Below are 27896 nucleotides of genomic sequence, written 5' to 3'. Positions count from 1 at the left end.
TAAGCAAACGCTTTGCACAATGCAGGGGGATTATATAATGTGATTATTTATTAATATATATGTATATTACAATTATAACACTACATAAATGCAACAGGTGGATAAGGCAGATTATAATGTTAAAGTAACTTTATTCATATTAAGTTTATTCTATTTACTTTTGTGTTAGACTAACTGAGTTCCCTCGCATTTTTTTTCCTTACTCGTGTGCCTCCTTTGCAATTTCAGTTTGTATTTCCTGTTGTTCTGGAGTGTCATAGCCCATACTGTTCCCGAGTGGGAAATGAGCATAGAAAATGTAGGCCAGCTGCTGGATCCTGTCATAATCTCCAATGCTTCGGAAATATTCCACGTATCTCCAGAAATCACTTGTGGAGTAAGGCCAGTATGGAGGACTGCGTTTTTCCACATGGTGATCTAAATAAGGAATGAAAATCCACAAGTGACTACTTCTGAACAAAGAATATAATGGTAGTGGTTGTTAGTAATGATACTTTATAATATCTTCCATACACAACAGAAGCAATAATGCAAAATGTAATCTATAAATACTGATCCCTGTTGACAAGATGCAGAATAATCCAAACCAGATGTGGATTAATACAGTCATTATCATATTAATTCCAATAAAAAAATTGTAGATACACTACAGGTACAAATATCTCTTCATTATTTTTAATAACACAGATGTTATTGATAATGAAATCATATACAGGTGCCAATCATCAATGTACATAGTATATTGGTAATTAATCCTACTGCTACTTTCTTAACATAGATTATCCTTTCATTCCGATACAAAGTAACCAAGCAATATTATATGTCTTCACCAACTAATAATATTTTTTACCAAAACATTAGGACTCAAGGAAATAAGACTGAATTTAATTGTGTGATTTTGTTAGGTTTCATAAAAGTATTTGAGAGCAAGTCTTACCAAAGGAACGAAAAACAATACAGAGCTCATTTTAATTAAAATGTTGGCCATAATGGCTTGTCTCCTGCAAAGTTGCTCGGCTGGACTTGCTAATATAACATATTTGAAGTTTCTTTCTAAAGATGAACTCATTTGTTTCTCATTTATTCAAAAAATCTAAGATTTTCTTCTTGGCTATACTTATCTCCTTACATTTAGATCTATTTTCTCTTCAAAAATGAAAACAATTTTAAAGACTTATTTCTGTAGTTAATTTTCATACTGACAATTATTAGAAATGTAAACATAAATTACAAATGGGAAGAATATTCTGGTATAAAATTAAATGTATTTTCTCAGTGCTGATGTCTTTTACTGCAAGCGTGGCAAATAAGGTTTGTTACCATCTGATTGTCGGATCACGTTGGCATCTGAAAATAAATATATGGAGAAATGATCAACATGCTGAGATGGACAACTCACAAAAGAGCTTTTCATAGCCCTGAAATAAAATGCTTCCCTTGAGAAATGCCAACACACCATTTCAAGACTTTTCCATCTTACTGACAATTCATATAAAATATTAAAATAATCTATAAATTTTATAAATATAAACTCATAATGTAAGTCACATTTGTAGGAATACTAAAACAAAATTAGTTCAAAACAAATGTTGCTGAACCTACCAGTCAGTATGCTCAAAGTGAAAAATAGGAAAAGCCCAATACAGAATAACCACTTCATTTTGACTGTAAAAAAAAAGTTTTAAGTCATTTCCAGCATCTAACCATATATTTAGCATTGGTCTCAAATTAAATATTTTATAAAGTCTGTGCATTTTTAAATTTGATCATATTATTTGCTGATTCTAACTTGCCTTTGCATTTAAAGATTCCCCCCAAAAAAGATATTCAGTACTTACATTTTTGATCAGGATTGAGGTGATCACGGAATAGAAAAACTTTAACCTTTAAATTAAGCTTCAAAACTAGAATGTGTTCCCAGTACCTGTGGGACAAAATGTTTAAATTGGCTCAGTCTAAATAAAGAGAAATAAACGTCATGTCTCCAACTTGTTTCTTTTACTATGTCCCTGTGAGTTTCAGGACAAATAGCGCCCTCCTGAGTTAAATACTACAAAAATAGGAAGAAATAAAACTAACATTTTGATTTTCCTTGCAATGTGTTCCCATGTATTTGAATGGATTCATACTTATAATTTTCAACCTAATTATAAAGGTCTTTATGAATTACTTTTAAATTCTAGGGATAGTTCCCCTGACAGAATTTAAAAATTATGGGAACAAGATTTTCAACAGCCATTTTCTGAAACTACATGGAATTTTATTCTGAAATGAGTGCATTCATCCTCTCTTTGTGCTAGACATTCATTATTACAATTTAAGCTAGTACACCAAGCCCACTATTCCAAAGTTCAATTGGCTAAATTTTATTCTAATCTCTTCCAAATGGGATAAATATATAACTGAAGAAGGTACATTGAGCCATATGTTTTGGATATGTTCTTCTTTCCAACTTTTGGAAAGGTGTATTTCGTATCTTGTCTCTAGTTCTTAATATTTATTTGACTCTAAATCCTTTTATTGGAATAAGTGGTTTAATTCTGGCTGCTTCACAATCCCATGTAGTTGCCCTTGCCTCCCTTATCACAAGAAGGGCCATTTTAATGAGATAGAAAGATGTGGTCCCTCCCACTCATGGTTGTCTGATACAATGACATGTCTGACTTTGGAAAAAAATTAGATGTTCCATGACTGAAATGAACCTTGACTTTGTTTCTTTATTGGGTTATTTTCTCAATTATTTTCAAAATTTGTAAGATTAACTTATTTTTAGTTTTTGAACTCAATGTTTAACTTCCTTTTCTTATTATTAGTAGTGGACAGTTTGTGTTAGTAGCCTCTGAAGGGAGAGGATTGAATTAGATAATATAATATTTTTATTTTTATCTTTCTTTTTAATGCAACATAGATTTCAGTACAATTTGTATTGCTATACAAGAGTTGTTAATACTTTATTTTATTGTTATGTACCAATGGAACATTTATTTGATAAAATCATTAAAATATTGAAAAAGAAGAAATAAAGATCATTGCAGATGAATTAGAATGGGTGCATTCAATGACATCACAATTACAGACATAAAAAAGTAAAAAGAATGAAAACAAGGTAAAATAAAGTCTGACATATATTTGTTGTGGTAAGTTTGTGGGCAGTTAATGGACAAAGGAAGAAACTTGGAAAATATTTCCATATGAGGATGATGGGCCAAAATGTAATACAGTACTGCTGTAATACTTGTGTTCATATCTCATGGAACAAGAAAGCATAACAACATGATTGTCATTTCATTTGAGGCATATACAGACACAGAAAACAAGACCAAACTATTGCATTAGTTGTCATGTTCAAAGACAAGATGACCAAAATTAACCGAAGTAACAAAATAGCTCAAGTTGAAACTGTTAGAAGATGTTGTGACGTGAGGAAACATCCATCTCCAACACCCTGTTGAATTGCATTAAAAACTCCCTTTTTCTAAACTCGAATCCTTTTGCAAGAAGGCCAAAATGCTTTTTGCCTTCTTAAATACATGTTGTACCTGCCTGCTACTTTTTTATGATTCAAGAACTGGAACACCTATCTTCTATTTTGAGACTGTGATCAATGATTCCCCAGCCAGGGGAAATATCATCCTCACATCTCATTGCCATGGAACAATCATATCACATCTCTTTCTTCTACATTTGAGAGTATTGGCCTTGTCTGCTTAATCCCTCTTCATAGAACAAATCCACCATCCCAGGAATCAATCAGTGAATCTTTACTGGATTCCCCCAACTGCAAGTCTATCTTTCCTTAGTTAATGAGATCAAACCTGTAAACGTTATTGCCGCAGCTGTCTCACCCAACTCCTTTGTGTTTTCTTCTCTACCTTTGTACCCAAACCCTATTCCAATAAATGTTAGCACAATATTTGCCATCCTAAAATGTTGCTGCTTGAAATCATATCTGGTGATGTGTTTGTAAGAAATATCTTTGTTCTCTCATCTGATTCACTGAAAGCGTTTGAGTGACTTCATAAGATTCTTTTCCAAATAATGATAGCTAAATCAATTAGTCATGTATTTCAACAATTGTTAGATTTCATGATGCTCAGATAAATTTAAGAATGTGTGTAAAATGAAAATGCAAAAGTAAATGACTAACTGAATATTTTTTAATATCTTGAGCATGTACTTGAAGCTACATAAATTCAAGGACATTTTTTGAAGATTTTATTTAAAATGTTCTCCATACATGTAGTAGTCAAATATTGATATAATTATGCAAATTGAAAAAAGAACTAGAAACTATCACCCCCCCCAAAAAAAAAAACATATATTGACACTTTTAATTTAGGTCTTGTTCTTTCAATATTTCCTAATAAAAATAAATCTGGATTTTGTGGAAGTACAACACCTTTAACTTGTTCCAAAAACTTCCCTAAATCCACCCAAAAGGTCTTACCTTGGAACAAACCAAGTTGAATGCAAAAATCCTACATCCCCATCACACCCTAAAACTTTGATCTGATAAATCTGATTTTAATCTATTCAATTTTTGTGGTGTAAGATATAACTGATGTAAAAGAAAGTACTGAACTAATCTATGCCTTACATTAATAGTGTTAGTCATACAATCTCTGTGAAGATCTGCCCATCTTTGTTCAACAATTTCAATATTCAAATCTAGTTCCCACTTCTGTCTTTATTTAATGAACTCCACGATTAGGGGTTGCTATTTGTAATAAAGAATATTGTAGAAGTAAACTTCTTAACAATTTCTCTCCTGATAAGAATTTCGACTTCACTACAACCAAGTAACAATGTGGTTGGTCCTAGCTTGTCCCTCAAATATATTCTCAATTGAAAATAACAAAAAAGAATATTTTGTGTTATTCCATATTTATTAATTAATTGTTCAAATAACATGAATTGACCCCTTTCCATAACAATATTTTTATAATTATTTATAACCAATTTATTTTACAACCCAAATTTTTTCCATATTCATCCAATTTAACATATAGCTTTTGTAAAGAAGCCTCAGACTCAGTCAAATATATTAAAATATTATTTGCAAATGAACTCATTTTGTGCTCATCTTGACCAAACCTAAATCCATTAATTTCCATATCACTCCAAGTTGCTTCTGTAAGTGGTTCTTTGGCTAAAATAAACAAAGCTGGAGATAAGGGACATCCTTGTCTACTTGACAAAGAACGTGACAGGGTTTGAATGCCATGCTGTCTGTAAGGAGTTTGTACACACTCCCTGTGTCTGTGTAGATTTTCCCGAGGGATCCAGTTTCCTCCTACCCTCCAAAACACACTGGGGGTTGTAAATCAATTGGGTGAAATTGGGGGGCACGGGCATGTGAACCAAAATGTTACCGTGCTGCATGTCTAAATTAAAATTAAATTAAAAGCATTTTTACAGTTCCATGCAACTTTACTCATAAGAACCTTTACATCTAATTCTTTTGCAGAAAATGAATGCACATGCTCATTTCCTGCATACTCCTGGGAGAATACATTTCAATAATTGATCACTGTACTTTTTTGTCATCCAACCATGGCCTATCTTTAATAAACCAGTTAACCTTTTCTCTATCAACTTAATTTAATTATTTTTTGGATTAAGGTTGTGCTCCTCTGCACAATTTCCCAAATCATAATACATCACAGCAGCAATTTCGACCAGACACTGCTCACTTCAGACCACACCAGAATAATGCATCAACATTATGGTAACCAAGGAACAAAGTAATCATTTCCATACAGGAAAAGGGTCGACCTTTATCTCACTGACTGGAGAATCTTACTGAATTATAATTAGCCATTGTATTTATGAAAAGGAAAGGTCCAGAATTAATTGCCAGGCATCACTGAAAAAAGTCAAGTAGATTTAATGAAAAATCAGACTACCTTTAATGAAAAGTTAGATTATTACATCCACTGATCAATGTACATTATTTTGACAGTGCATCTAAAGCTGTGTAAAATTAGCAATATTCCACATTGGTCACTGACTTTATCAGAAATGTGTGGATGAATGTGTTCTCACCAAGACTATCCAGGTGTGTCCCTAATCAGAAGGCATGGATGGATAAATTAAAAGATCTGTTGAAGAACAGATCTGTGGTATTTAGGACTAGAGTTTCAGAAACATACAGAAAGAACAGGATGCCCATCATCAACTCAAAGAGACAATTCTGGAGTTTCAGACAAAAGTGGTAGGACTTGCATTCCATTATATCCTAAAAGGCAAAACAAGGCAGAAATGTTAACTGCAATACATCTCTTCTGAATGAACTCAATGTTTTCTATGCATTATCCTAGGAAACTAAGTTAGATCCCAAGATCTATCCACCACCTTAAAACTACCAACACCTCATCATTTATAATGTGAACATGTTTCAAGACATCACTATTTATCTCTCTTGCTTCTTAGCTCCCATAACCTTCTCCACAGTAAATACAGACAAGAAGTATTCATTTAAGGTATTGGCCACTTCCTGTGCCATGGATGACCACAATGATCCATAATGGAACCTATCCTCTTTCTTGTAACCTCTGCTCTGAATATACTTTTGAATTTTTAGGATTGTCCTTTACCTTATCTGCCAGAACTATCTCAATTCCTCCTTTGGACCTCATGATTTCCTTCTGTTATGGAGTCCAGAGGACCCCAAAAACCAGCAGCCATAGTTATGCACCACAACACAAATGGGTACTTAAACCAAAGTCATTTTTAATTATATTTGAACAAGAAAACAGAATTAAACTTTAACTTATTACTCTCAACTTACTTAACCTACTTAATCCCCCCTCTAATACTAAGTGCAGGTGAATATAGGCTTAGAAAAGTTATTTGGATCACAGTCCAATCTCACTGGTTGCAGTCAATTCTTGTACTGGGCACAGAGATTAGCATTAATAAAGTTCACTAGGCTTTGGTGCTTAACAGGCAAATGGTTACCACTCAGGAGGGTTCTGGTTGGTTTTCTGAGAGAGATTCCTTTTGTTCCAGGACAACCGCACCTGATTCCTTTCAAATCAGTCTCTCTGACAAAACTTGCCCCCTTCAGGGTTCTCCAGATGATCCTCTTTCTTTCAGGTCACCTTTCGGACAACTATTCTTCTCCTTTGACCAGGCAGTCTTCCAAAGTTTGCCAGCTTGTCCCTCTCGAACCAATTTCTCTGTCTTTCCTTCTCTCTCAGCTCCTTCCCTCGCTGAGAGCAAAGCTGTTCTCCTCTGCCTGCAAAGATCACATGCTCTCCCAGGCACGCTGCTGTATGTTCCTACTTTGTTGTTTTCTGCAAAATAGTACTCTGCAAAAGTGCTGCAAAAATTCTGTGTTTTAAAATGTTTGTGTGCAACCTGCTCTAACAATTCCTCTCAAACCACCTCTAAATATTCTGTCACACTTCATAAATATACTCCTACATCTTTTATACTCCTCAAGGGATTTGTTTGATCCAAACTACCTGACGTACACCTTTTTCCTGATCAAACTCTCAATATTCCTTGTCAATATGTGTTCCCTAATCCTAACAGCCTTTCCCTTCACTCTACCAGAAGCATGATGCTCTCTTTCTCACTTTTAAAATTCTCCCACTTGCCAGATGTCCCTTTACCAGCAAATTACTTCACCCATTCAAACTTTACAAGTTCCTATCTAATGCCTTTAAAATTAGCCTTTCCCTAATATAGGACTTTATAACTTATGGACCAGTCTTATATTTTTACACAACTATTTTAAAACTGATAGGACTATTGTCAATGTTCACAGATCATACCCCACTGACTCTTCAGTCACCTGACTTGCCTCATTTCCCAGTAGGACACCCAGTGTTGCATCCTCTCTAGTAATATATATATTAAAAACTTTACAGGACAAGGCAAGAAAATCTGCCCCTGCCAAACCCTTTGCACAAAGGCAGTCTCAGTCAACATGGTGGAAGTTGAAATCACCTACTATTATTCTTCCAGCTCCCCCTTATTGCTTGCCTCCTCCTCCATCACACTTGTGTCATGACCAACACCTTGATCATTTTCTCTATAAACTGAAGCATCTGTTTCTGTAAATAGGAGATTCCATACATGACTGTTGACATTCTACATTTTGTATTTTAAACAGACATATCCAAAGTTTAATGTAAGGAATACATTAAAACACCATGAATTAATTACGGATGTGCATGAACTCTGACAAAAGAAACAAATTCCTAATTGACCTACAAAGGAAACAGATTTACCCTTTTGAAGGATGTAAAACAAAAGATTCTCTAAGGTTTCCACACACACCATTGGGTGCCAATTTATGAAATACCTTTACCATATCAGCAGCTCAATGGAAAATGCGTGGGATGATGAATATATTTAAAATATAAGGCTCTCCGGTTGTTTGACAGGAAGTGGGTAAAAATATAGATCTTTTAGCATAGGTGCTAGTTTCTTGGTTTTCTATTACCTCATGCAAGCAGGATTGGTCTTATTATTCTGTGGCTATTAAATCAGCCCACATAGTAAGAAAAGTGTTTTGACTTACTGACCAAATGAAGTGAGGATGTAATAAACGGATGCAGATAATTCTAGCCTCAGAGAAATAACACAGTAGTTGAGGTGGCATATTAGTGATTTTCAAACAAAATATTAAAAAAACTGATAATGATATTAATTGCCTTTCAAAAACAACAGTTGTTTGTTCTCCCTCAGATATGTTCTGAAACAGAAGCAGATCTGCTGTCCCATAGCTTTTCCTCCCAAATTGTAGTTCCCCGAGGCAGCATGTCTTCAAGTACGTATAGGAGTCTGTGAATCTCTTCATAGGATGTAGCCTCAAGATGTTGGGCCAAACCTTGCAATGTTAAGGCAATGGCCTTGATTTGTGGGCTTCTCCATCAATTATTTGTACCATGTTTGAAGGTAATACATGATTTTCACAACATTTTACTCATTTATATGGTCCAATACCATCATTCAGATCAGCCAGGAGATTTACCAAGAAGTTGCCTGAATTGGAAAATAAGTCTTGTGAGGCAAGGTTAGCAGAGCTGGGACTTTTCTCTTTGGAGCGTAGAAGGATATGAGGGGACTTAATAGAGGTTGACAAGATTATGAAAGGCATAGATAGGGTGGACAGCCAGTGCCTTTTTCCCCCAAGGCAGGAATAGCAAACACCAGAGGACATATGTACAAAGTGAAGGGAAGGAAGTTTAGGGGATACATCAGGGGTAAGGTTTTTTTTTTAAAAAGAGTGCTGTGAGTGCATGGAATGCCTTGCCAAGGATAGTGGTGGAAGCTAAAACATTAGGGGCATTTAAGGGACTTTTAGATAGGCACATAGATGGAACAGAAATAGAGTGTTACGAGGTAGGGAGGGTTAAGTATATATTTTTAAGGAATATATGGGTCAGCACAAAATCGAGGGCCAAAGGGTCTGTACTGTGCTGTAATGTTCTCTGTTCTATAAAGTCAAAAGATATTAGGAGAATTATTTTCTTTCTTTTTAAAATATTTAATTGCACTTAACATAAGCATATATAATAAATGATGATTACATAATGAATCAATTGGGTAAAACTGGGTAAATCAGAAAATATGCATAACTGCATTAACAGTTACTTATAATAATCTAATAATAAACATAATGCATGCAACATTCATACCCATAAAATAATAAAGATAAAAAAGAAAAAAACACTAATAGATTAATCTAATCTATCCCCTCCTTCTAATCAAGGTTACCTTTTTTTTAAATGAAGAGAAAAAAATGTAATCATGATGTGGAATCCCTGCGACCCTTGGAGAACAGACAAAGAATTACCAGAACGTATAATAATTTTTTTTTGAATATTTTGTTTTTGTTTTCCTTACATATTATTAATAAATGTTTAAATCAGTGGTTCTCAACCTTTTTCTTTCCACTCACATATCACTTTAAGTAATCCCTGTGCCATAGGGCTCTGTGATTAGTAAGGGATTGCTTTAGGTGGTATGTGGGAGGGAAGAAAAAGTTCAAAAATCACTGTTTTAATCGTACCTTATTGACTCATTATGTGCACGGTTTCATAACTCCAAAGGAAATGGGCCAATGACAATTTTTCTCAAGCAAAATATTTCAGTAACAATTGGGTGTAGAGCAGTGATTCTCAACCTTCCCTTCCCACTCACATACCACCTTAAACAATCCCTTACTAATCACAGAGCACCAATGGCTTAGGGATTGCTTAAGGTGAATGTCAGTGGAAAGATAAAAGTTGAGAACCATTGGTTTAAATAAAACAGTAATGATTAAGTTTAAAAAATTACAATGTAGCAGCTGGCAACCTGCTCAACGGGCCGACACAGCAAACAGCCATCAAACATGACGATCGGGTAGACAGCACACGTGATGAGGTGCTCTCTCCCGTAGACTGCAGGAATAGTGGTTAAATCGACCGATCACCACCAGCGGATCACAGGGGATCCAATACGGGGTTGCATATCTGGGACAGCCAATCAGTAGCCAGCCCCGCTCAAGCCACTCCCTGGTGGTGACGCGGCCAGCTGCCTATAAAAGGGAGAGTTGCAGCCCAATAAAGCCAGTGTTGATTACACTCTCCTGGTGTGTGAGTCTTCTTTCAACCCATTATACCTCAGCTATAATTGTAGCAAACCCACTACAGTGGTGACCCTGACTGGTCCAAACAGCGTTTTGAACCAATGATGGAGGAACAGCCTACAAGCAATGCCATAGCACTGAAGCTACTGGGCTTCTGGACTTTACAACCATAGGTGTGGTTCCAGCAGGCCAAGGCACAGTTCGCCATTTGCCAGATCTCCGCAGATGACATGCACTACTACCATGTGGTCAGCACCCTCAATCAACACACTTTAGCCTGCATCATCGACTTCATCCAACAGCCTCCGGAGCAAGGGAAGTATGTGGCCATCAAGGAGCTATTTTCAGGATCTCGAAGTGTGGGTGCGTGGCCCAACTGCTGCACAATAATGGTTTTGGGGACAGGGCCCCTTCCACCCTCATGTGCCACATGGTCACTCAATGATGGCCACACCTTTTTCCCACTGTTCCATCAAATTTTCCTGGAGCAGCTGTCTGAAGAGATCCGGCTGCTCATTGTGGAGGAAGACTTTGACAACCCCAGGAGGGTGGCGCCTGAGCAAACGTGCTATGGGCAGCACGTTTTGAAAAGAGCAAAAAGCCAGGACCTTTAGCTTATTTAATCTGGTCTCCTCTACTAAATTAGCAAGTTTCTTTTTTAATGTACCATTTGCTCTCTCCATCATTCCTGGTGCTGTTTAATTCTGAAACATTTACATAACTCTTCATTTACCTTATCAGTAAAATGTGGACCTGTTGCCATGCGCTACTTGAAAGAAGACACACATGCACATAGTATAGTCGGGTTAAGCTCTGAGTTTTATTAAAGCTCAGGCCCGACTTTTATACTTACACTGTTCCTGCCATGGCCCCCCTTGACTGACATCACAACAGGTATAACAAGAGCAGGTTTCCTGTGCGTGGGTACTTTACTGCATAACAATGCCCTTCTTCTTCCCCACGTGGTGTCCTTGTCTGTTGGCCGCACAGCAAGGCCAGCGCCATTTTGGGGCCACTGGCCTTTGGTTGCACTTGCCGCCCAGAGTGCCGGCTCGATCGCCAAGGCGGTGGGCCACCACAGGCCATTATCAGAGGTAATAATGGTAGGCAACCCAAACCTTGGTATTATCTCTCACAAAACAATTCCAACTGCTGTTTTAGTTGTGGCATTGTGAGTGGGTATAGCCCCTATCCATTGACTGAACAAATTCAGTATCATCAGGCAATACTTAGAGACTTGTACTCTAGGCAATTCAATGAAATCCATCTGTATACATTCAATTGTAATTGAATCCTTCCTGGCATACATGCAACAGCTTTTCTGACAGATGATACATTCAGACGCCCTCTTTTTTGCTGTAGCATTTAAATTAGGATGCTAACACGTCCGTAGTGCAACTTTCACCATTCCTTCCTTTCCAAGATGTGTCATAGTATGAATATAATTAAGCAACATAGGTAAAAATACATCTGGTATACAAATTTGTCCAACGGGAGGTAGTTCATAAATGAGTTTCCTGATCCTTTATTTCCATGTTTTTTTTTAATTTATCAGGGGCGTCCCCCTGAAGCCTTAATACTTCTTCAATATCAGGCAAGACTGTTCTATTTAGCATTAGATTGCTTTCTGGAATAACAGTGAGGGGACTGTTCATAACAGCAGCTTTTGCAGTTGAATCTGCATAAGCATACCCAAGGGAAATAGAGTCCTGAGCTTTGGTGTGGGCATCACATTTAGTAATAGCAAGCTGTGTGGGTAGAGAAAGGGATGTCAGTAAGTTAACCACAAAAGTTGCATTCTTGGTAGGTGTTCCTGAAGATGTTAAAAAGCCCCAAGTTGCCATAGGCCTCCAAAATCATGTGCCTCATAAATGTTAAGTGTTATCCCTGTTCCCTTAAGGCAGGCTCGTGTAAGCGCAAACAATTCAGATTGCTGCGCCGAGATAGGATGATGGAAAGCTGCGGCCTCTATGATATCAATTGTGTTCTGAACAATAGCGTGACCTGAACGGTGGCATCCTGTCTCATCAGCAAAAGCTGCTCCATTAACAAACCATGTTGTCTTCTCATCATTTGGTCTGTTCTTTAAATCTTGTCTTGCTGAAGTTAAAATGTGGTTACATTGGAAGCAATCATGATCTGATTGGGTCTGTTAGTGCTGTGAGTATTGTTTCTATGTGTTCAGCTGGTTGCAGCCTGTACTGTGTGAGCTCCTCAAAGGTTTCTATAGGATTATCTGGTGCCCGCCTAGCCGCCTTCCACTTTACATTTTCTTTTGGATTTAATATGGCATGGCATAAATAGAATAAACCCTGCAGTTGGGTTCTGTATATGTTTTGAGTTGATCTAATGTAGTTAACAAAACCTATTGGGCCTCTATTTTGATCAGGACCATGATGGGCAGTTAACAACATTTCTTGGGTTTCCACGGAGTATACACTGGCAATGGAGATTCTTGATTTTGCTGGTGTCTGCGAGGATTTGGAACCAGATGGATAGGATATTGTTTTTGCTCCATTTTGTCTTCCTTAGTTTCTTTGACTCTGAGTTTTATTTTTACTGCTTCACCTATCGACACATTGTATTCAGGTTTTTGGTGGGAGTCTAATGTAATATCCTCAGTTGCTGGATGAACATGGACTGGTGCTGTGGCTACTAAGGCTGACTATGCTGACTACAAGGCTTGAGGCAAGACAGCCTCTTGGACCTGGGGAAAGGTAAAGGAAAGGGAGGGAGAATGGCGAGTAGGTTAGCAGAAACCGGAGAAGCCAATGTTAACAGCATCTGGTTGGAGACAGACGATCAAGTGTTGTTTCTCCAATTTACATGTGGTCTTGGTGGAATGGTAGGAGGCCATGGACAGACATGAGAGAATGGAAGTGGGAGGCAGACCACTGATAGATCCCTGTCACTGATGTGTACAGGGGGAAAAGTACTCAGCGAAGGGATCCCCCAGTCTCTCCAATGTCGAGAAGGCTACAAAGGGAAGACCGGATTAACAGTTTCCCAACAGATGTTTCAAAATCCTGCAGGGCAAGCTGCCTAGCAGCGTCCATGGTTTAAAAACCCAGCAGTTTCTGTTTAATCTCCAGGTCGATGTCATGTAATGCATCAGAATTCATTTTTTAAGTATGACTGGTCAGAATTGAACAAACGTCACGCACAATCCCAGCTCTGACCAGCTCAATACGATGCAGAAATAAACACGGTTAACAAAAGCTGGACGGAGATATTTCCCTAAAAGAGAAGTGCTGGTCCAGAATATTTGGGCAAGAATTCACAAAGTGAAGATTCCAACATAATTGAAAAGTAAGAGATTTTGTTTTCCTCCCAGACCAAACTTTATTGTTAAGAGGAAAGTTGGCGTTCCGTGGCAGAACGTAATGAACCCGGTGAAGCCGCTCTTCTTCCTTCTACAAGGCAAATTGAGTAAGTTTTCCAAACATACTTCGCAACTGGAAAAGTCTCTTCTTTCTGAAAAACCTCACAAGGATTAGCGTATACAGAGCCTTTGTCATACCCACACTCCTGTTCGGCTCCGAATCATGGGTCCTCTACCGGCATCAACTGGAAAAGTAGTGTTATTTTAAACCACAACTACTGCATTTGTCGGGAAGTGCTTTTACTCTGGTTTATTCTGGTGAAATTAAGGTATTACTTCAAACATTAACAATTTGCATTATTTCCTACTGTAACAATGTTCCGCGCAGAAAGTGCAACTGAACAGCAGTGGAAGTTCCTCCTTCCCAAAGGCATGTCCTGGGAGAGCTGGATGTGTTTCCACAAGTAAGGCGTTGTCAACACATTTCGGCTAATTCGTGGGCTATTATCGCATGCAGGGAAATGACAGTAATTATTTGGATTTCCCTCCCCCCCCCCCACCCCCAATTGCCTTGTGAATACTGACAAAAGGAGAGGGCTATTTCTTGTTGTAAAGTCGATTATTGGCGAAGCTCCTTGAGGGCCAAGCTCCATGTCAAAGTTTAAAACGTGTTATTAATAGGGTCAAATTTTAAATGCATCAAAATGTCAACGATTATGAAATTCCATTCCACCTTGTGTAACCCCCGGGTCCTGCTGCAGAAAATTTAAATAGGTTGGTACTGTCATCTTTAATTTTTCTTTAATCCTTTAACAAAGATAATGCATTTCGATGCAGAGGGAATAAAACTTTCACAGCCCTAAGCGCATACGTGAGCACGAATTCTGTTTTCCTTAACATTGTGCACGTTTTATCATAACGATTTACTTCATTGGATGAAGGTTTTATAGCCACCTTGTATGCTATCGGTGCTCTGTGATTAGTAAGGGCCTGTCCCACATCGGACTTGTCAGCCACAAACGAGCCTGCAGCTGACGTGGACATTACCCCTCCATAAATCTTCGTCCGCGAAGCCAAGCCAAAGAAGAAGGATGTGAGTGGGAAGGGAAGGGAAGGTTGAGAATCACTGCTCTAGACCCGATTGTTACTGAAATATTTTGCATGAGAAAAATTGTCATTGGACCATTTCCTTTGGAGTTTTGGAAACTGTGCACATATCAAGTCAATGAGGTATGATTCAAACAGTGGTTTTCAAACATTTTCTTATCACCCACATACCACTTTAAGCAATCCCTTACTAATCACAGAGCATCTATGGCATAGGGAATACTCCAGAGGTTCATTAATCTCTGGCTGAAGAAATTCCTCACATCTGTTTTAAATGGGCATCCTTCGATCCTGAAGTTGTGCCCTCTTGTTCCAGACTCCCCATCATGGGAAACAACTTTGTCCAGGCTTTTAAAGATTTAAATTGTCTCTATAAGGTCCTCCTCATTCTTTTGAGCTGTCAAACATTCCTCATATGTTAGTCCCTTCATTCCAAGAATCATTCTTGTGAATATTCTCTGAACTCTCTCCAATGCCAGCATATCCTTTCTTAAATAAGGAGCCCAAAACAGCAACCCCATACTCCGTGAGGCTTTGCCAGTGCCTTCTAAAGCTTCAACATCACATCCCTGCTCTTGTATCCTATTCCTCGAGATATGAATGCCTAAATGGCATTGGTTTTCTTCACTACCATTTCAATTTGGAGATTAACCTTTGGGGTATCCTGCACAGTGACTTAAAAGTCCTTTTGCAACTCTGAATTTTGAGTTTTCTCCCCACCCAAATGATAGCCTGCCCTTTTATTCTTTCTACCAAAGTGCATGACCACTTCTTTGCCCATTCTCCTCATTTGACTCACTGCAGCCTCTGCATTTCCTCATCACTTACCTTCACCCATCTTTGTATCAGCTGCAAACTTCTCCACAAAGCTATTTATTTACACAATCCAAATTATTAACGGAACATAAAAAGAAGTGGCTCCAATATCAACTGCGGTGGAACACCAGTGGCCAACCCGAACAGGATCCCTTTTACCTGCCGATCAGCCAATGCTCTACCCATGCTCGTATCTTTCCTATAATTCCATGGGATCTTACTTTGTTAGGCAGCCTCATATGAGGCATCTTGTCAAAGGCCTTTTGTAAGTCCAAATATACAACATCCACGACATGTCCTTTGTCTAGCTTGCTTGTCATTTCCTCAAAAAAATTATAGTAGGTTTGTCCGGCAGGACTTTTCCCTTAACAAAACCATGCTGACTTTGGCCTACCTTGTCATGCACCTCCAGGTATTCCATAATCTCATCCTTGACAATCGACTCCAACAACTTCCCAACCACTGATGATAGATAGGCTAATGTGCCTATAATTTATTTTCTGATGCCTCCCTCCCTTTAAAATTGGCGGAATGACCTTGGAATTTTCTGGAATCAAGCCAGATTCTATTGATTCTTGGAAGATCTTTACCAATGCCTCCACAGTCTCTATGGTTACATTTTTCAGAACCAAAGGGTGCATTCCATTTGACCTGGGAGATCCTTAGACTATTCACCTTCTCTCTGGTAATCGTGACTGCACTCACCCCAGCTCCCTGACACCCTTGAATGTCTGGTATACTGCTAATGCCTTCCACAGTGAAGATTGACGCAAGATATTCTTTCAGTTCCTCTGCCATCTCCTTTATTCCCACTAAAATTTCTCCAGTGTTATTTTCTATTGGTCCGATATCTACTCTCACCTTTTCCTTTACTCTTCATATACTTAAAAAGTCTTTTAATACCTTGTTTGATATTATTTGTTAGCTTCCTTTCAAAGTTCACCTTTTACTTCCTAATAACTTTTTTCGTTGCCTTCCGTATGTTTTTAAGAGCTTCTCAGTCCTCTATCTTTCCTCTATTTTTTTTGCTTTCTTGACTGCCCTTTCTTTTGCTTTTACCTTGGCTTTGACTTTTTTTGTCAGCTGCAGTTGTTTTATTTTTCCATTCAAATATTTCTTTTTTGGAATGTATCTGTCCTGCACCTTGCTTTTCTCTTGCAGAAACTCCACCATTTGCTGCACTGCCATCCTCCCTGCGAGTGTGCCTTTCCAATTAACTTTGGCCAGTTCCTCTCTCGTACCTCTGAAGTCCCTTTTATTCCACTAGTAAACTGACACATTGGATGTTAGTTTCTTCCTCTCAAACTGCAAAGCAAATTCTATCATATTATGATCACTGCCTCCAAAGTGTTCTCTTACCTCCAGCTCCCTTATCAACTCTGCATCATTAATTACACAATACCCACAGAACCATAAAACATTACAGCACAGAAAACAGGCCCTTCTAGTCTATGCTGAACTATTATTTGGCTGAGTCCCACTGACCTGCAGCCAGTCCATAGCCCTCCATACCCTTCCCATCCATGTACCCGTCCAAATGGTACTTACATGTGAAAATTGAGCCTGCAATTCACCATGTCAGCTGGCAGCTCGTCCCACACTCCCACCACTCTCTGTGTGAAGGTTCCCCCTAAACCTTTGCCCTTTCACCTTTAATTCATGTCCTCTGATTGGTATCTCACCTAACCTCCGTAGAAAAAGCCAAATTGCATTTACTCTATCTATACCCCTTATAATTTGAACCCCTGCACCAATTCTTCCACCATAATTTCATATTTCTATCCTCACTGATACATATAAAGGCAGCAAATCAGAGATGATCACCCTTGAGGTCCTGCGGTTTAGCATCCTCCGTAACTCACAACCTTCAGATCATCCATTTTTTAATCTATGTCATTGGTACCAAAGTGGGCCGCCACATCTGGCTGCTTACCCTCCCGCTCCTGCTTGAGAATGCTATGGACTCAGTCTGAGACTTGATCTACCCACCAGCACCTACTCCCCATAAAAAATGTTTAGAACATGTTCTGATTATAAGTAGTTATAATAATTGTTTAATAATGGGGGATTCCATTACTATTATTGAGTACAGGGCATTTTGGATAGAAAGAAGACATTGGCAATTATATTCAGCATAAAATTGGTCCACTCCACTGAGGCCATGAGATTATCATGTCTAATCACACAGCAAAATCACCTGGAATATGTATTTGTGACCTTCATTGATTTTTCTAAAGGTGGAATCAGAAAATTGTAATATATGCTCTAAATTTGAAAATATTTACATATGTATTTCTGCAGAAGGTGTTGCAGAGAAATTGTGTAAGTGGTTCATGACTGAACGTAGTCAATAATGAGCGGACGAAAAGATGAGAGGGAATCCGCCACTTACTTCCCTCCATGTTGCTGTATCTGCTCCCTCTGGTTTCATGCTCATCCATTGGCTTCTTGCTTCACTGGATATCTCTCCAAGGGTCAAACAGAGGCTCAATTTTAATCAGGTGACATTGACAAAGAATATAGTTGTGGTGCCAGTTGATGAAGTAGACAAATATGATGTGGTCAAACAATATTCATGGCTTTTATTAGCAGAAACTTATGGTACAATAATGAAAGACAATGGATGCATACACAGTTATACCCAAGGGGAGTGTCTTTAATGGTAGAGATAATGCACAGCCAATGTTAGTACAGCAAGGCTCACCAGAGGGGAGACAAGCAGCTTAGCAGAGATTCACCATAATAGTTTTCAACAGCAGTTTAATAATTCCTTTACCAGCATCAGCACACTTGAGGTTGGCAAAAAAAATGCTGGAAACCTTTTCTGTGTTCACAACTGCTGCCTGGCTTTCTGTTCTTTTTGTTACCATGTTCTGTTTAATTTTAAATTAACAGCATCAGTATTTTTTTTAATCATTTATTATAACAACAGGTTCCTTGCCCAATTCAAATGAGAAGTTACCAAACATCCTTGAAATTATTGCATTGGATCAGCCTTTACAGGTAAAGTGTAGTGTTTTTTTTTAAAGTGACCGAAGTGTTCCTTGCTGTCTATAATTAAATAAATGAAGTGAGGATTTTCATTCACCAACCGCTTTTGGACTTAATTGGTGTGACCCTTGCTGATCAAAAATGAAATCGAAGCACTCCACTTTTGAGAAATGTAGTTTCCCACAAAAGGGCAAAGTTGCTGCTCAACAATTTCATTTTGCTCCACGGATAAATTTATTTTACGATCAGCCACTGTAAAAATGAAACAACTCAGATGGTGTAGTTTAAATATAAATACTTATTCAATGTGAAGATGTTTGCGATGATTGCAGGTAATATATTTTAGAAATGATTAAGCTACCAGTAATTGTTGTTCAAAAATATTAACATTTATCAACAAATACACATGCACCTGTGACTTGTTCCTAGTGCTCCATTTGGTTACACTCGGTGGCGCAGAAATCTCAGACCATCCCAATACAGCCATTGATGCCTCCGTTGGACAAGATGTTCTCTTCCTTGTTCATAATCAATGTCAAGATCAATATGAAGTAACATTTCAGTGACTCTCCCCAATTCTTGCTATCTTGACTTCACGGAGAATGAACGTGCTTGAGAACCGACACCCAAAGTACAAAGACAGACTGCAATGGACAGTGGATGGTTTTGTGGTCCTGTCCAACGTGCAGGCTAATGACAGGCACAGATACAAAATCAGAATCAACTGCTACAGCTCAAACACAACAGATACAATGGAAATAATCTTCAGCTTGTATGTTTTTGGTAGGTACTGGAGGGGATGGTAATGCTGCTGAGACTGGAGGTAAACCAGGGCCTGCGGGAAGTATCTGGAGTGGAAACAATCTTTGTGCAAGGTGGGGGGGGGTGGGAAGGGATAGTGATCAGGAAAGTGATGTTGGGCCATGACACCGGTGCCTGGAGGAACCAGAGGGAGGTTGATCTGAAATGGGAACTTCCCAGGAAGGGTAATGATTGAACCTGGCCTGGAACCACGCCAGCAGGACATCCTCAAATCAGAACAGAGTAGTCAGTCGGGGAGTGTTGGATCTGGGGATAAAGATGGGGGTGGGATAGGTGAAGAGGGAAGATAGGTCTGGGGAAAAGGGGACTGAAAGAATGGGATATTGGTGAGAGGAATGGCAGAGAGATGGATGAATCAGAATTTATAGCTGTGAACAAGTTATGATGAAGAGGGGTGGGGTGACGCAAACAATAAAGGGACTGAGGGGGTCATCGGAGACAGATAAGGGTGTTTACTGGGATAGAGGCAAAGGAAAGGACAAACCTCCTAAGGCAGCCATTGATAGTTTTAATATTGAGACACCGCTGTACATCAGCTAACACTGGGCTGACAGCATGAAGTGTTGGTACAATGGCCAAGAAATGCCAGGTTTTTGAAAGGGAAGCTCTCTCTCTCTCTCTTGCACACAGACCTTGGTCCTAACCTGTTCCTCAGATCCTTTTCCTAATAACCTTCAGTGTTTATTCTCATTATCTAACCCTAACCCTTCTAGCCAACCTCATTCACTGCCTGTTCTCCATCCATTTATTCCCCAATCCTAACCTATCTTGTTCCCTGGCCCTTTGATAATCTCCCACCTTCTTTATTCCTTCCACTCAAAATGTCTTACTTACTTCAATTTCCCTTATCCTGACCTGTTCCACACTCTCACTTCCCCATCCCCTCTCACTTTCACTCAACATTTCCTTCTCAGCTTCCTCTCTCCATTTCTGGCATCAAGCTGCCAATATTATCCCATCCTACCTCAACCCCTTTTTACCATGCTCTATTACCATTTGCTCATTTTCCAAGGGATGCGGCCACCTCCTGACCATCGTCATCTCCTGGTGCCACATAAAATCTGTCCATACTAACACAGCAGTAAATTTGATGCCATTTGTGGTATCCAAACAAATATGCAGCTGGCAAACAGAACACTTGCCAACATTTTTTTTCCCAAAAGGGTTTGCTTCCTGAAAAAAAAAGAGGATTATGATAGACAACTTCAAGATGAACACAAAGATCATTTCAGATTTGCTGTATCATGTAGTAAGTTAGAGAAACTAACTTTTATTGAATTTAGTATGTTCAATCGCATTGTGCAAGAACATGAGAAGAAACGGGTGCTTAAAGTGGTGAACCCAAGAAACACCGCTGGCCCTTGTGGCCTGTTAGGCAGGCTACTGAAGGAGTGTGTGAACCATCTCTCTGAGGTTTACACAAAGATTTTCAATGGATCCCAGTCAAAATCTATCATCCAGCTGTTATAATCATTCCATTGCCTAAGAAGGTGGTTATCAAGGGCCTCAACGATTATCGTCCAGTTGCTTTGACATCAGTTATTATGAAGTGCTTTGAGAGGCTGGTTTTGCAGCACATTAAAGCCAGTCTCCCATCCACCCTTGAACAATACCAATTTGCTTACAGGGCTAGTAGGTCTACTGTGGATGCTATTACCACTGTTCTTCACTTACCATTAACCCACTTAGAACAACAGGGATGCTATGTGAGACTGCTTTTTATAGACTTTAGTTATGCTTTTAATATTGTTATTCCAAGCAGACTGGTTGGTAAACTTGCTGACTTAGGATTTTCTAGATCGATTGGTCTATGGATTAAGGACTTTTTAAACAGACTGTAAAAATAGGCACTCATTATTCCCCTACTCTCACACTTGCCACTAGTTCCCCACAGGGCTGTGCATTGAGCCCAATGTTGTACTCTCTTTATACCTACAACTGTGTCTCCGAGTATTCCTCTAATACCATCATAAAATTTGCAGATGACATGACGATGGTTGGTTGGGCTCATTTCAAGGGATGACAAGTCAGCCTATAGGGATGAAGTCCACAGACTGTCAGTGTGGTGCTCAACAAACCATCTGGTATTGAATTCTTTAAAGATGAAAGAGCTCATAATGGATTTTAGGAGAAATAGTATGGCCCCAGCTCCATTGTATATTAATGGGGACTCTGTGGGAAGGGTTAAGACTTTCAAGGTTCTGGGAACATATTTGGCTGAGGATCTTTTTTGGACTCTTGATGCCATCGCCATAATCAAGAAAGCACATCAACGTCTCCATTTCCTGAGAATCCTTAGGAAAATTAATCTGCAGGAGAAGATAGTGATGTCCTTCTTTCGCTGCTCTAATGAAAATGTGCGAACTTACTGCATTGCAGTAAGGTTTTCCAACTGTTCAGCAGCAGATGAGAGGGATCTTCAGAAGGTTATCAATACGTCCCAGTAGATCATGGGGTTTTCCTTGTCCCCTTTGGAGGATTTATTTTGATCTTGTTGTATTGGGAAGGCAGTGAATATTCTTAAGGATTCAACTCACTTGCTCTATCATCTGTTTGACTTATTGCCCTTGGGTAGACGATACAGGTCCATTAAATCATAGATGAACAAACTCAAGAACATTTTCTATCCCAGAGCCATTTGAGAATTAAACTCCACCAATTAGTGTATTTGTATTCTGTATTGTGTTAATATTGCTTTTTTTCTTTCTTGCTTTGATTGTTTTCATATGCTCTTGCATGTTGTATGGTACTGTGATTGTGCTTTTTAATTTCATTGCATTTTCTTACACGACAATAAAGTACTTATTTATAATGAAGCTGCCACATTGCATTAGTTCAACTGACCTACAAATGTCATGCCACTGATTTTTGTTTGTTCTCAGCATCTGATGCCTCTCATGTTAGTGCCCAACAACGGTTGGCCAGCATTGATGGATTCTAGTTGTCCTGATGCCGCTTTTCCATGGTCACAGTGTCACTGGTGAAACCTGTCACCCTGTTCGTCATTGACTGCACCATGATCAGCGGGGAAGACGTCCAAGTGCGAATGCAGAAAATAAATTTTGAATTACACATTGCACTTCATGATTTTGTAGCTTAAAGCACGTTAAAAAGGACAGAAAGTCGCAAAAATAAATTATATCTAAAAAAAATATGTGATAGGACATTTTTAAGGAGATTTTCATGATCACCCAAAATCCTTAAAATATACCCAAAAGTGTTCAGGAAGCAAAATCTTTGTAGTTCAGTGTAATCAGAAGGATGAAACCTCAGGGTTTGAATAATGTCGTCCGTAAGGTGAATTTGTTGCTGATTGTTTACCTTGTCCACTTACTCCCTCTAATTATTTTTATGATTACAGTCATCCAATAATGATTGAGACTCCATATTTGTAAAATCAGTTTGTCAGCCACTGAAAGTTCCTTCAGTACTAATCTTGAATAACTCAGCAATGAACACACAGCAACTGGTCAAATAAAGCCATTGGTTTTTAGAATGAAAAATATTAGATTGTGGCGGCACACATCCTCATGGCGAACCACCCCGCTTGTATTGCCAAGTGGCGGGGCAGCCATGGGGAAATGGTGTAGTCAGTGGTTTCTCTCTGACTCCAGCATCCCTTCCAGTGCGCACCCTGGGCAACGATTATGATGTCACAACGTACCAGGTGACTGAGCTCATGCTGCCCTTATAGGGGCGCGCTGAATTTGAATAAAAACAGTCGTTAATGACCCTCAACGTGATGGCTGTGTTTCTTCCACTGCTCACACCGTCACAGTGGCGACCCCGACGAACCCAAGTGTTTTTCTGGACTCAAATTTCCATGGATTCAGCAGAAGTTAGTGCTGTCTCCATTAAGCATCCCCCCTTTTGGGTCCACCGACCGAGAACGTGATTCAGGCAGGTGGAAGCACAATTTCAACTCCACAACATCTCCTCAGATGCCACAATGTTCTATCATGTCTTGAGCACTCTGGACCAAGATACGGCAGCGAGGGTGGACGACATCATCCACCACCCCCCCCGGCTATGGGCAAGTACACCACCCTCAAAGACCTGCTGCTTGGAACTTTCAGGCTAACTCCCCAGCAACGGGCTTCCAGGCTCCTTCACCTAGATGGGCTTCGGGACTGTAGTCCATCAGCACTGATGGATGAAATGCTGGCCCTGGTGGAAGACCACAAGCATTGTTTTCTCTTCCACCAGTTATTCCTGGAACAGATGCCAGAGGACATCCAGCTGCTCCTCACAGATGAAGAATTCTCAAACGTGAGGAGAGCAGCAGCCCATGCAGATGTCCTCTGGCGCACGAAGAGGGAGAACAAAGCAGTCCTCAACCAGGTGACATGAGCAGGAGCCAGCTGACCACAAGCCATTCCCAAGACCAAGCCAGAGGAAGGGCAATTGACCTGATGTTTCTACCACCAGTGCTGAGGAGCACAAGCCTATAAGTGCCGCCAGCCCTGTGGGTTTCAGGGAAATTACCAGGCCAGCCACCGTTGATGACTATGTTGGCTGGCCACACAAACAGCCTCCTTCATGTGATGGACAGATCCACCGGCTGCCGAATCCTGGTGGACACAGGGGTTGAGCTCAGCATCCCTTCCCCCATAGCATTAGAGACTCGCACCCGCAGGGCACAGATCCAGAACGGGAAGAAGAAGTTCCACTGGAGGTTCGTCCTAGCCTCCGTGGGCACTGCGCTGTTAGGGGCCGACTTCCTCAGAGCTCACGGTCTAGTGGTTGACGTGAAGGGCAAAAGGCTGGTCAATGCCCTAATATTCCACTCCACCCGACTGGTCACAGCACAAGCCTGCAGGCACGAAATCGCCACCATAGCCACCGCCAGAGATGAGTTCGATGAGATCCTCCACCAATTACCTGCCATCTTAGAGCCTCAGTTCAATGCTGCCCTGCCCCAGCATGGGGTCTTCACCACATTGCCACACATGACCCCCTGCCGCACGCTAGACCCAGATGGCTGCTGCCTGAGAAGCTCCAACAGGCAAAGGAGGATTTCTCCAGGCTCCAGGAACTGGGAATCATCCGGCGCTTGGACAGCACCTGGGCATCGCTGCTCCATATGGTCCCAAAATTGTCAGGGGGCTGTAGACCGTGTGGGGACCACAGTCAGTTGAAACACGCAACCACCCCCGATAGATACCCAGTGCCGCACATACAGGACTTCTCTGTCAACCTCCATGGCACATGGGTCTTCTCGAAAGTGGACCTCATGCGGGGATACCATCAGATCCCGGTGCATCCAGACAACATAGGTAACATGGCCATTATCACCCCTTTCGGCCTCTTCGAGTTCCTGCGAATGCCCTTCAGTCTAAAGAATGCGGCCCAAACATTCCAGCACCTCATGGACGTGGTTGGAAAAGACCTGGACTTTGTGTTCATTTACCTGGATGATATTCTCATTGCCAGTCACAACCGTGATAAACACAAAGCCCACCTCTGCACACTCTTTGCCTGTTGGCAGACTTCAGCCTAATGGTCAACGGGGCCAAATGCCACTTTGGCAAGGAGTCCCTCCAGTTCCTGGGGCACACCATTTCGGCGGCTGGAGAAGGTAGCAGCTGTTCAATGATTCCCCAAAACCTCCACCTGAAATGCCTCCAAGAGTTTGCGGGGATGGTGAACCTTTACCATTGTTTCATCCTCGGAGCCATGTGCACCATGCACCCATTGTTCGTGCTCATGGCCACCAAAGGAAAGACTTTATTATGGACAGAGGAGGTGGACAGGGCTATCATCGCAACAAAGGAGGTGGACAGGGCTTTCATTATGACAAAGGAGGCTCTATCCAGCGCCACGCTGCTGGTGCGCCAGTGGCTGGAGGCTCACACGGCGCTCTCCATTGACAACACAGCTATGGAAGTGGGGGGGCTTCTGGAACAGTGGCTCGATGGACTAAGGTGCCCGCTGGCCTTTTTCAGCAAGCAGCTGCGCCCACCGGAGCTCAAATACAGCACCTTCAACCAGGAGATCCTGACGCTGTATTTGGCCATCTACCATTTCCGCTACTTCCTTGAGGGCAGGCTGTTCACAGTCTTCACGGATCACAAGCCCCTCACTCAAGCACTGGCGATGGCCAAGGATCCGTGGTCCGCCAGATAGCAGTGCCACCTCTCATACATGTCTGAGTTCATGACCGACATCCGACACAGGGACGGCAAGGACAATGTAGTGGTGGATGCGCTCTCCCAACCAGCCATCAACACTCTCGCGTCTGGCCTGGATTACGAGCAATTGGGTCAGACACAGAGGAAACATGCGGAGACACAGGCCATGCAGACCGCCATCTCGGGCCTCAAACTCAAGGATGTCCGGGTGCCCTGCAGCCCAGACACATTGGTCTGCAACGTCTCAACAGGCATGCCATGTCCAGTGGTCCCGCCGCACTTGAGGGTGATGGTCTTCTGTCTGATCCACAACCTCGCTCACCCAGTGGTAAAGACAACTGTGCGGATGGTTGTAGAGTAGTTTATGTGGCATGGGCTGAAGAAGGAGGTGGTGGAACTGGCCAGGAACTGTACCAGGTGCCAGACCTCCAAGGTCCAGCGACATAGGCGATCCTCCATCCAGATCTTCGACCCGGCAGTTCGCAGATTCCAAAACATCCACGTTGATGTCATTGGGTCCCTGCTTGTTACCTCCTCACGGTGGTGGATCGGGCCACAAGGGGACAGGAGGGCGTCCCAATTAAAGAGGCCTCTGCAGAGACGTGTGCCAGGATGTTGGATCGCCTGTTTCGGAGTCCTGGCGCACATCACTAATGACAGAGGAGCCCTGTGGACTCAGATGGCAAAGCTCCTGGGGGTCAAGCTCCACCACACCACAGCATATCACCCACAGTCCAATGGGTTGGAGGAGAGGTTCCACAGGCACCTGAAGGCATCACTTATGGGCAGGCTCTCTGGACCAGACTGAGCGGACGAACTACCTGGGTCCTCCTCGGGATCAGGACGGCACCCAAGGAGGACCTGCAGGCTTCAGCAGTGGAAATGGTTTATGGTGAACCGCTTTCCCTGCCAGGTGAGTTTTTCAGCCCAGACCCGGACACCATGGCCACCGACAAAAACCTGCTGGTGGCAACTGACCTCCCTAGGTCCCCCAACACCAACACGCCAAGGCACTCGGCCATTTCCACTCCCCAAAGAGCTTGACTTGGCCCAGTTCGTTTACGTGTGGAGGGGACCACAAGGTGCACCACTACAGCAACTGTATGAGGGGCCATACAAAGTCTTGCACCGGTCCAGTAGAACCTTCACCCTGGACATTGGGGGGAGAGAGGAACTTTTTACAGTGGACCATCTGGACTTATCACAGCTGGTGAAGACAGCCGTGCCCAAGCATCGGGGCCGGCTGCCAAAGTGACAGGATGCTTACCTGGTTCTGGGGGGGGGTTGTGTGGCGGCGCACATCCTAATGGCGAACCAGCCCCGCTTGTATCACCACGTGGTGGGGCAGCCATGCAGAAGTGGCATCGTCAGAGGTTTCTCTTTGACTCCAGCATCCCTTCCAGCTCGCACCCTTGGCAGCAATTATGATGTCACAATGCACCAGGTGAGTGGGCTTATGCTGCCCTTATAAGGGCATGTTGAATTTGAATAAAAACAATCATTAATGACCCTCATCATGGTGGCTGTGTTTCTTCCACTGCTCACACCACCACAAGATCAATAATTTTTTGTTCAAATCAATCAATGATTATATGTTGACTTCAACCACAAAGATTTCAACATCGCCCCCAGAAGAGGAGCAGGTATCACTGGAGGCAACTTCCTGATTTCTATTTAACTATGTATGTTGGATGCTAGAAATTGTTGTTAATTTTACAGAGAAATGCTGGTGAGCATGAATGGTTTGATGTAGTTCAACCACTGATCTTGCACTATCAGAGACTTTATATTATAATTTTCTTTAAAAAATTCAAAATGCTAATACTCATAGATCAATATTCAATTTCAACATTCTTCTGATGACTAAGAACCAGTTTTGAAGCTGGTGGTAACAAAATCTGACAACTGTTCATCTCCAAATGTTACTCTAACCTGTTATGTCTCCAATGGAACAAATGTAACATTCGAATGGCAAATTACACCTGGTCTGGAGATGCCAGAACTGGAGATAAATTGTGTCAACAAACAGGAATAATACAGATGCACAGCAAAGAACAGAGTCAGTAATGAAAGCAGTGAACAAACAATGACAGAGCTGTGCATTGAAAAGATTGTTCAG

General features: G+C 41.0%; 2 protein-coding genes across 22 annotated transcripts in view; one reads left to right on the top strand and one right to left on the bottom strand.

Annotated features, from left to right (window-relative positions):
• Positions 1–26: 26 nt before the first annotated feature.
• On the bottom strand, positions 27–27177 carry otos (otospiralin). 4 transcript variants are annotated; one of them, XM_069896628.1, is made up of 7 exons: positions 27045–27128; positions 18226–18299; positions 9733–9787; positions 1839–1924; positions 1603–1665; positions 1321–1347; positions 27–417 (listed from the first exon to the last, which is right to left on the bottom strand). In XM_069896628.1, the coding sequence occupies exons 2-7, from the start codon at positions 18272–18274 to the stop codon at positions 200–202; spliced, it is 498 nt and encodes a 165-aa protein (XP_069752729.1). In that variant the 5' UTR covers positions 18275–18299; positions 27045–27128; the 3' UTR covers positions 27–199. The 4 variants fall into 4 exon arrangements, 3 of the variants coding, with proteins under 3 accessions (XP_069752729.1, XP_069752728.1, XP_069752730.1); XM_069896627.1 differs by lacking the exon at positions 18226–18299 and having other exon boundaries at positions 27045–27177; XM_069896629.1 differs by lacking the exons at positions 9733–9787; positions 18226–18299 and having other exon boundaries at positions 27045–27155.
• The window catches only part of LOC138742337 (hepatic and glial cell adhesion molecule-like), a 59107-nt gene continuing 54568 nt past the window's right edge, over positions 23358–27896 (top strand). For 13 of the 18 annotated variants that reach the window (XR_011344069.1, XR_011344068.1, XR_011344081.1 and 10 more), the window contains exon 1: positions 23358–27896. The gene's annotated coding sequence lies outside the window, so the exon portion shown is untranslated. The other 5 variants (XR_011344074.1, XR_011344070.1, XR_011344071.1 and 2 more) reach the window with 2 other exon arrangements.

This window comes from Narcine bancroftii, chromosome 9, assembly GCF_036971445.1.
Source record: "Narcine bancroftii isolate sNarBan1 chromosome 9, sNarBan1.hap1, whole genome shotgun sequence".
NCBI classification, from domain to species: Eukaryota; Metazoa; Chordata; class Chondrichthyes; order Torpediniformes; family Narcinidae; genus Narcine; species Narcine bancroftii.
The sequence above is the reverse complement of the archived record's forward strand: the minus strand, read 5'-3'. Positions and strand labels throughout refer to the sequence as shown.